General features: G+C 43.7%; 1 protein-coding gene across 7 annotated transcripts in view; it reads left to right on the forward strand.

The window, feature by feature from the left end:
• Positions 1-9,089, forward strand: part of LOC147008907 (6-phosphofructo-2-kinase/fructose-2,6-bisphosphatase 3-like) — a 40,203-nt gene extending 31,114 nt beyond the window's left edge. For 4 of the 7 annotated variants that reach the window (XM_085863886.1, XM_085863880.1, XM_085863887.1 and 1 more), the window contains 6 exons: positions 4,307-4,411; positions 6,258-6,387; positions 6,600-6,662; positions 7,156-7,220; positions 8,499-8,669; positions 8,768-9,089. In XM_085863886.1, coding sequence (XP_085720012.1) covers positions 4,307-4,411; positions 6,258-6,387; positions 6,600-6,662; positions 7,156-7,220; positions 8,499-8,627 — 492 coding nt within the window. In that variant the 3' untranslated portion in view covers positions 8,628-8,669; positions 8,768-9,089. The remainder of the gene's footprint in view (positions 1-4,306; positions 4,412-6,257; positions 6,388-6,599; positions 6,663-7,155; positions 7,221-8,498; positions 8,670-8,767) is intronic. The other 3 variants (XM_085863881.1, XM_085863883.1, XM_085863882.1) reach the window with 3 other exon arrangements.
• The last annotated feature ends 1,302 nt before the right edge of the window (positions 9,090-10,391 follow it).

Genomic DNA, 10,391 nt, shown 5'->3' on the forward strand with positions numbered 1-10,391 from the left:
GAAGTGAAGGCCCGCTGGGCCGGTTACTTTGAGCGGTTGTACCAGGCTGATCCCCCAGCTGTCGAGTTGGACCTCAAGGGTGTTACAATTCCTGTTGCTGACCCTCGAATCAACTGTGGCCACCTTCGCTTGTGGAAACACGGGCTGCGGTGAACCAGTTGAAACGGGGCAAAGCTCCAGGGATCTGTGGCATCCATGCCGAACTTCTCAAGGCTGGTGGAAATGCTGCACTCGTGTCGTTGCATGTAGTTTTGTGCTCTGCCTGGAACACAGGCATCATCCCAACTGACTGGAAGAGGGGCTTTGTTGTCCCTCTCTGGAAAGGGAAAGGTGATCGCCAAGACTGCAACAACGACCGAGGGGTGACGCTGCTCTCAGTGCCGGGCAAGGTCTTTGCTCGGATAATTCTTGATAGGGTTCGCCACCATCTGCTTGAGCACCAGCGTCCAGAGCAGTCAGGCTTTACACCAAAGAGGTCAACGATTGACCGTATCCTTGCACTTCGTGTCCTCACCGAACGCAGACGAGAGTTTCGGCAGGGGCTGCTTGCAGCCTATGTTGATCTCTGTAAAGCGTTCGATTCAGTGAATCGGGATGTCCTCTGGAGGATTCTTGGTCTTCGTGGGGTGCCACCAAAACTGATCAATCTGATGTCTGAACTCTACTCTGGTACTGAGAGTGCTGTGAAGTGTGGTGGTACCATCTCTGACTTATTTCCAGTTGTTACTGGAGTTCGTCAGGGATGTGTACTTGCCCCCGCACTTTTCAGCACTTGTATGGACTGGATTTTAGGGAGGATGTCAGAGAGATCAAGTTGCGGTGCATCGTTTGGGAATGTCAAGATCTCGGACCTTGATTTTGCAGATGATGCAGTCATCTTTGCGGAGACTTTAGACATCCTCTTGGGGGCCCTCGAGGTGCTGAATGAGGAGTCGGAGCCGTTGGGATTACGGGTTTCTTGGGTCAAAACTAAGATCCAAGCTTTCGGTGACATCTTGGATGCTGCTGTCCTGTCTGTGTCTGTTTGTGGTGAGGATGTTGAGGTCGTGGAGAGATTCACTTACCTTGGCAGTGATATTCATGTCTCTGCTGGCTACGAGTCAGAGGTCAATAGACGTCTGGGTCGGGCCTGGGGAGTCATGGATTCACTGGATCATGGGGTGTGGCACTGCCGGTACCTGTGCGGGAGGACGAAAGTCCGAGTCTTCAGGTCCTTGGTACTTCCAGTCTTGCTCTATGGGTGCGAGACTTGGACTCTGACCAAGGATCTGAGACGGAGACTTAATTCCTTTGGTACCAGGTCTCTTCGTAGAATCCTTGGCTATCGCTGGTCAGATTTTGTGTCCAACGAGCGGTTGCTGAGAGAGACTCGGATGAGATTTGTTACCTGCATAGTCCGTGAGCGTCAGTTGCGGCTGTATGGACATGTGGCTCGTTTTCCTGACGCTGATCCTGCTCACCAGATTCTCTCAGCGAGGGAGTCTCATGAGTGGAGGAGGCCAGTGGGCCGACCACGTGCCTCATGGTTGCAACAGGTTGACCATCATCAAGGAGATGGGGATGGGCCTGGCATCTGCCTGGGGGATGGCCAGACGGAGGCCCCTGGAGTACCGGCGGAAAGTGGACGCAGCGACGCTCTGTTCTGGCACATGCTCCCATACCTGACCTGACCTGGACCTGTAATTTATCTGGGCCCTGGCCTAATGTTGTAACGCAAATTTGGTAGTAGTCTGACTGTTGGGTCTGGAGAAGAAGATTTTTGAAGGAATGTACACGATTTTCCCAAAAATTGACAGTCGGCCATTTTGACACACTTCTGGTCACATGATTGTCGTGACCTCCACAATTTAACATCCTTACCCTGGCCTAATGCTGCAACCCAAATTTGGTAGCATTCTGACTGGTGGGTCTGGAGAAGAAGATTTTTGAAGGAATTTACAAAGTCTGCCATTTTGACTTACTTAAAGTCACGTGACCAGAATGAGCTTTGCAATCACCACCACCAATCAGGAGCGGAACCTTGCTGCCAAATTTCAGCCGGATCGGCCCAGCGGTTTGGCTGGAGAAGTCGAAGAGGAGACGATGGACAGACGGTAATTCTAATTCTTGCTTTTTCTTCCCTTTCTTCTCTTTTAGGCCTAAGTCACATTTGCCACTGCGGCCGTGGGGTCTCCAAAATCTACGGCCACTAGCAATTATAGGGCGGCCGCAGTATTTCCACGGTCACACAATGTAGCAGTCACATAATTTTTATTTATTTTTCGGGTAACCGCACGGCGTATTTAGAAATTGTGGAGACCAAAAACGTGGGGGTGCCGTACGGTCTTTGATTTGATGTCGCACGGTGACCTTAAGGCGTTCCTGCGGCGGCCATATAATTTTCAAGGCAGACGCAAGGTGCCCGCAAGGCGACCGCAGGGGCACCGCAGGGGGGCCCTAAGGCGAATGTGCGGCCAGACGGACGGTAATGAGTTTTTGTATATTTTCTTAACCAGTTTTTTTTTTTTTCGGCTTGTCGAATTGCTACGGCGAACGTAGAAATGAAAAAAGTTATAACTCCGCGTTATAATTCCACGGCGACCCCTACGGCCTGTAAAAGATAGACATACGGCGTAGGGCCACCCTGAGGCCACCGCAGAAACTGCGGCCGCCGCACGTTTCTGTCAATTCAGGGGGGGTATGGCCGCCGTATCCTCGCCATAGAGCAAATGTGACTTAGGCCTTACTCTCGATTCTTCTCTTTCGTTATCTATCTCTCTAAGGAGAAGTTAATTCTTTCAGAAGTTTTTCTGTAAGGCTCACTTGGCTGTGCCTGGATGGGTGTGAGGGTTGTGGAGTAGCGGCTGAAATCCGAATGTTATCCAGGTTCCTCATGCTGACAACCAAGGAGAGATACTAGGGAATCAGAGACGTCTCGAAAGAGGAAAGTTGCTGTTAGGCAGATTATGTGTGGTTTGGCAGTGGCAAGCTGTGTGGAAAGATCTGTCAGGTTTGAGCGAAGACACCAGATGTTTGAGGTCCACATTGTTAAGGAAGAGAGAGGAGAGGAGGCTTTGGGTGTAGGGGAGGGGAGGGGGAGCGTAGGGTGAAGGAGGAAGAGGGGGGGGAGGTAAGGAGAGTTGTTGAAAGAGTGTGGGGGATTGCAGAAGAACTTGGGGAGAGGGCCGGATGAGGAGGAGAAAAGCTCGGTGATGGGTTGAGGTACAGTGGGGAGTGATAAGAGAGGGGACAGAGGGCAGTTGAGGATTGGAGGAGGTGGAGTGATGAGATGGAATAGAGAGGGTGGGGGAAGGTGGCAGCTTGGTGGATGTGAGGGGGAGCAACTTTTGGAAGAGGGAGTGAGGGGGAGAGTTGAGGGAGAAGGGTGAGGGGGAGTTTTTGAGAAAGGTGAGGGAAGCTTGGAGGGGAAGAGTGTGAAGGTTGCTTTGAGAGGGAGGGGTGACGAGAGCAGGCACAGCCAAGGAGGGTGATGGTAGAGGTGAGGAGAGGGTAAGGTTGAGACTTGGTTGTGGTATGGTGGAGAAGGGAGGTACAATATTTGAGGAGTTGGGAAGAGGAGGAGGTGTGCTGAGAGGAAGGAAGGAGCATGTTTGTGGTGGTGAGTGAACTGATTGAGAGAGCGAGATATCTGTTCGGTTATAATGGAGCCCACAGATGTTAGAACACCACACTCTTTGGGACAACAGAGGAGGAGCTGAAACTGAAACCGAAGACGGTGAAGAGGTGCCAAGAGTGGAGGTAGGATGAGGGGGCAAGAATGGAGGGGTAAGGAGAGGGGATAACAGGTGGGGGGTTAGGAGGAGGTAGATGTTAGGAGGTGGGGTGAATTGGCACTGAAGTTGGTAAAAAAAAAATAAAAAATAAAAAAAGGGACAACTGATGGAACACGAACATACATTGCAAACTGGGATTTTAAAGTCAGAGATGCGATTAAAGACATTACGTAAAGGATGCAATGAAGGAGAATTGTGCAACTTCTTAAAATCAAGCTGGCAATCGAATCATCCGCTCAAATTCCATCGGTTCTATTGATTTATCACTACTGAGGCTTCCATTGCATGACAAGGCCCGACAAGTCACACACTCCTCCAAATTACAAGCAGATTTATTTCACACTTCCACTTCCTTTCGTTGATGATGCACATTATCTGAGCTGTGATACCCACGCATTCTTAGTGGGAAGGTGACCGACTCAGAGCAACCACTTCAAATTGTTTTTAACTACAAAGTAGCATTTGTGTTTCTTTTCTGGCGAATATTATATTATTAATTAAATTGACAAGTACAACTGTGTGTATTTGTACAGGGCATTTGTGAAGACTTCACGTATGATGAGTTTCAGCAGAAGTACCCTTCAGAGTACAACATGCGTGAACTCGACAAGTACTTCTACCGCTTTCCACGGGGAGAGGTGTGTAAAGGAAAATAAATAAATAAATGAATGTACACTATATTATGTGGTCCATGTCAGGGACTCAAAAGGAAGTGACCCTGTTAAGATAAGTGATCATGCAGCAATCGCTCAAAGGTGTGGGCGGAGTCTCAATTTATAATAACATCAGGAAGGAGGGAGAACCAGGTCTTCGAGACAATATGAGGCCGCCATGCCAAAGATGGTCTCCATGTTACATTCGGCCCACGTGTGTGGCATTGGTAAAATGATGTGCATACGTGGTGTTATTTCCAATAATCACAACAACACAAGGTTCACTCCTTCCATGCACGTTTCAGTATTTTACACTTGGATAGAGGAAGCAGAATTTGCTCAAAATATGAAGTCGTTCAGATAAAGGAAGTGGAATTTGTTCGGAAAAAGGAAGTCGAGGAGTGGAATTTGGACGGGACCCAATGAGGCCTGGCAGCAGAACCTGGGGTTCAGATCAGAACGACATGGTGCTTTCGCAGGCCCATTGGCAGGAAACCATCTTGGAAAAACATAAATCCTGAAGCTCGATGTTCATTTGTTATTGCCATGGTGATTATTTAATTTTTACCACTTTCTTGTTCTCATTTACAAAAGCATCATTATTAACGAGCAGAAAACGTAAGTAACATCGATTGACACAATTGAGCGTCGTGTTTTCAACAAATAAAGTAATATAATTAATCCACCGGGAGGAATCTCCACCAGGTCCATAAAACACTTTTCAACCAAGAGATGGTTTGGTCGAAAATTCCTCACTTGCTGGAGATGTTTTGAATCCCGTCGCTTTATCGACTCCTGGTTTGCTTCTGAATCTCGGTCGTGAATCTGTCTTTCATCCACGGTCTCCAGCCGAGCATGAAACCGACCCGGATCGACATCAAAGAGCTCCAACACCTCACGACTGAACCGCACCTGTTGCTAGATGGTGCGTATTCAGGGTTCGGTGGGCCCATGTGACCTTCAGAATTTTGCACTTTTCAGCTCATTGTGAATTGATAAAGCAAAATGCCTTGATGAAGCATTCTGTGTTCACCCCCATATAATACCTGCATGCCTGTATTTCATTAACCATAATGCTTCGACCATGGCAGCTATAAGCCTTTCAGCAGTGACAGCCAATGCTTTTCTGAGCCCAATTCATCATAATTGAACAACTCAGATCCAGGACATTTTGCATCATCATCTTCTTTTGTCGAGAAGCCAAAGACCGGTCAATGCTTGAGACCGGTCAGAGAGAAGCCAAAGATCACAATAATCTTTGGCTCCAACAAACTAATCAATTATTGTTATGGATTGTTGAGGTATGAAACTTGATTCTTTTGTATATTCATTCCCTGTATTGGGAATTTCTAAATCTAATTATGCTACTCTGTATGGAGGCAGACAGTGCTGCCCCAGCAGCCTCGTGGCAAGTGTTACACTGGTTGTTTTCCGTTGCTTTCCCAATGGTAGTTAGGGCACAAATTTGTAATTTGTTCATGGTGCAGGAGATAGCTCATCTATTCTTTGCCGAGGGCACCGTGGGGTCCACCAACTAATTCGGGCAGACAGAACACCCAGTTCAACGCGTATCCGGCGGTTGGTGCACGCATTGATGCCGCACTTTGCCTGGGAAATACCAGGGTGACAGTTTATAGCTGGCTTGAGATGCGAACCCAGGCGAGACGGCTCATAGGCGAGTATGCCTACCGCTAGGGCCTAGTCTATGCTCCCAGTCCACATTGAACAAATTAGACAGAGGTAAATTGACAATCAAAACCTCCCAAAAGTCACTGGAGTTTCACAGTTGTATTTGAGAGACTGCCCCCCCCCCCAATCCCTACTCCCACAGTCATACCAGGACCTGGTCCAGCGACTTGAGCCAGTGATTCTGGAGCTTGAGCGACAAGAAAACGTGCTGGTTCTCGCTCACCAGGCAGTGCTGCGGTGTCTGCTTGCTTACTTCCTCGACAAGAGCGCTGGTACGGACAACCGAAGTGAACGGAAAATCACCCCTACAGGCAATTGGTGTTATTAAAGTGGCAGTGAACCATGCACAAGTTCCCTGCTGCTCCTTGAGTCACATTTTTGGATGAGTAGTTGGGGAATAGCAGAGAAAACATCTCTGGGCTGCAATTAAACCGAGACATGTCTTACTGCAGATGTATCGGGTATCCTTTGTGTCTTCTTGCAGATGAAATGCCTTATCTGAAGTTTCCATTACACACTGTACTGAAACTCACACCCATCGCATATGGTGAGGCTTGTCTGCCTGTGTTTTCAGCCTTTTTGCATGTCTGCCTGTCTTTTCTCATTTTGCAGCTCTGTAATGCTGTTCGGTATTTCCCTGAATGACACTGCCTGTCAAAACAACAGTTATTGTTGTACTTGATCTCTTCGCATCATATTTCGTTCAGGTTTTTATTTTTATTAAGGCTCAAATGTTGCAATTGAGACTGCTCAGAGTAAGGAATCATGCAATTAAGAGTTATCTACATATTATGTAGGTATAAGAGCTAGAGGTGTAAATTGACAAAAATGATTTCGAGAAAGGGAAGGGAAGGAGAATGATAATGCAGAGGACAGTAGGGTATGGAGGTTGGGATGAAAATGCTAAGGAGCAGCATTGTGGTCCATACGCGAGAGGGAGGGACTAAAAGTCAGCCATATTGTTTGTTTGTGATATGTCGACCCTCTCTTATAGACAAGCAGAACCGTGTGTTATTAAGGTTTTGCTCTGTCCATTTTAGGTTGCCGGATGGAATCCATCTACCTGGACGTGCCCGCGGCGAACACCCACAAAGCGAGGAGCCTGGTTGGTTGTACAACAATCTGTGGCTTTGAAAGTTTAGGCCGTGACACACATACCATGCATTCATTGTACATTTCAAATTTGTACTCTTTTAGTCTAAGAGAAAATGAAACAAAATTGCATATATAACTAGAGTTCATAGAACACCTTGCCCCACGCAGTGTTCCGGTGTATAATTCAATTGAAATAAAATAATGACTTTAAAAGGTCATATTAAAAAAATTCCGGAAGTTTAGCACTGTTGATGCAGCGTCTTACACACCACCTTACTTAACATGTCAAAGTACTGCAAAACAGAAGGGTTTTGAAAGTGGAAAAAGGTGATTTGTGTTCTTCAATGTTCAAAATATATATATATATATATATATATATATATATATATATATATATATATACTGTTGGCACAGTGTCTTTTACACCGCCTTATTTAACACGTTACATTAGTTCTTCGTGCCTGATGTTTGTGTCCTTTATGACGTCAATAAAAACAGACAGACAGATGTAAGAGAGAGATAGAGAGATAGATATTCAACAGCAAGTTTACTGTTTGGAATTGTTTTAAATTTTGCTTTATTGCAAGACAGGTAAACAGAGTAAATAAATTATCTCACTCCTCTCTGCGCCTGTGCGATCGAGACAAGTTCAGAGCTAAAGTACTGTCCTGCTAAATGACAGATTCGTTTTCTGATTCATGTTCCGACTTGTATTCGAAATATACCCTTCAATTGGAATCAAGGTGCTCCTCGATCATAAACCGACATTTGTAGACACCTGGACAGACAGACAGACAGACAGAAGTGAACCAATTTCTTAACCCCACTTTTCCCTTCGCATGTGCGGGGTAAGAATCTTTGAATTAAAGTATGATTCAAATGAATTATTGAGGATATTTGATGAACATTACATTTTTACGATCTGTCACCTTGCTCTTCCATGAGCCTAAATGAGACAGAGGGCTGACACACTACACATCATCCGCACGTCGCTTCCCACGGTGGTTCACATACTCATCGGCTTTCAGTTGCTAAAACCTACTCACTCTGCTTTGTTGATTTGTCCATCGTCTACTCACATCCTCCATAATTCATGTAAAGTACACTCACGTCTCCGAGTGTCCTTCCTTATCCCGCATGTAATATGCAAGATCCTACATGAGCCTGACATGACTAAAAAATTTTTACTGAGCCTAAGATAACTGTAACAACAAAAGAAACTTCACTTTAACCGATTATTCTTTTCCTGTTTTGTTGATGGCTAATATTTATTATTGCTCCGTCCCAGCAGAGAAGCAGAAACAGCAAACCAAGTCCATTGCAGCGCAGAAATAGCTTCTCCCCCCTCACCAGTCCAGTGTGCAAGTTTGTCGGACTTTTTAGCGACAACGTTGAGGACTCTCCTTTTTCACCCTAGCTGAATGGTTGCATCCTCCCCGACACCAAAGAAGCCACAGAGGTCGGTTTTGACTCTTCATTCTTCTTTCTATCCATCTTCCCTTGCTTATTGTCACATCTTGCTAACCATGAATAACATTTGTGTCAATTACCTTCCAGGAAGAACAGATGGAGATGCACTGATTTGAGAACCTCAACATGCAATGCTATTCCTAGTGCTATAGCGGATGAGTCGATGTCACTGGCGATCATTTAATTTTGACTTTCAAACAAGAAATAACACGGAGATTAGACGCAAGAGGAGGCCATTTTGGCCCATCATGCCTGCGCTGCAGAAACACCAGATTAAATAAATTTGTCAAGCTAACAACATATATATCATCGGGGGGATGGTGGGGAGGGAGTGGGGATGAGAAAAGTGTAGCAGACTCAGGGACATCAATAAAAATGGGGAATTTCTTTTTCCGCATGTCGATCACAACTTTACGCATTGATCGATTGGAATAACACCACCACCCCTTTTTGAAGAATTTTAAGGTGGAGAATTTTGAAACGATTTTACTTGTTTTGTCACCTTGAGGGCTGTTTCCTCGATGAGCAACGAATGACCGGGATTGTGTTCTTGTAAAAACAACTTGCTGATTGGCTAATATTGACCAATGACTGTAGGTGAAACCTCATACACATTGCACACACTCACGGGGTCGAACGACCACATAAATGTGAAAACAAAAATGAACAATTCGACCCATATCATGAGAATCCGAGTTTCGCCAAAATACGGGAACGGAATTTGCCGGGACGTCAAATTTGGACGTACAAAAGCTCGTCTTACACCTTTGTCACACCTGCACATGACTCGATTCCTTTATTGCGCATTCACAGCAAAAATCAATCGAGACTGACTCCTGAATTGCTACCACGTGCGATGATTATTATTATTTATTTATTTTTCTTGGAACGGCTCAACAAAACCCTTTACAGTAATGAATGGATTACGCTTTGAAATCTCACGTTTGCACGACAATCGGCTTTGGTGATGGAGGTCCGAAAGCCACAGTTCCATGTCATGATTTTTTTTTCTTTTTCCCCCAAATCAAAATCCAATATATATATATATATATATATATATATATATATATATATATATATATATATATATATATATATATATATATATATATATATATATATATATATATATATATATATATATATATATATATATATATATATATATATATATATATATATATATATATATATATATATATATATATATATATATATATATATATATATATATATATACATATATATATATATATATATACATATATATATATATATATATATATATATATATATATATATATATATATATATATACATATATATATATATATATATATATATATATATATATATATATATATATATATATATATATATATATATATACATATATATATATATATATATACATATATATATATATATACATATATATATATATATACACACATATATATATATACACACATATATATATATATATATATATATATATATATATATATATATATATATATATATATACATATATATATACATATATATATATATATATACATATTGTTGGGGGCTGGTGGCGAGAACGACCGCGAGGTGGGGAAGTTTACACCGTCTCCCACCAGACTCACCGAATTATAGGCCATCGCTCCGGATAACTCCGAAGCCAGCGGGTCGATTAATCGACCGTGAAACGCCAATATCTCAACCG

The sequence above is a fragment of the Eptatretus burgeri genome, chromosome 18, assembly GCF_056783735.1.
Source record: "Eptatretus burgeri isolate ZD-2024b chromosome 18, Ebu_testis_v1, whole genome shotgun sequence".
Classification (NCBI taxonomy): Eukaryota; Metazoa; Chordata; class Myxini; order Myxiniformes; family Myxinidae; genus Eptatretus; species Eptatretus burgeri.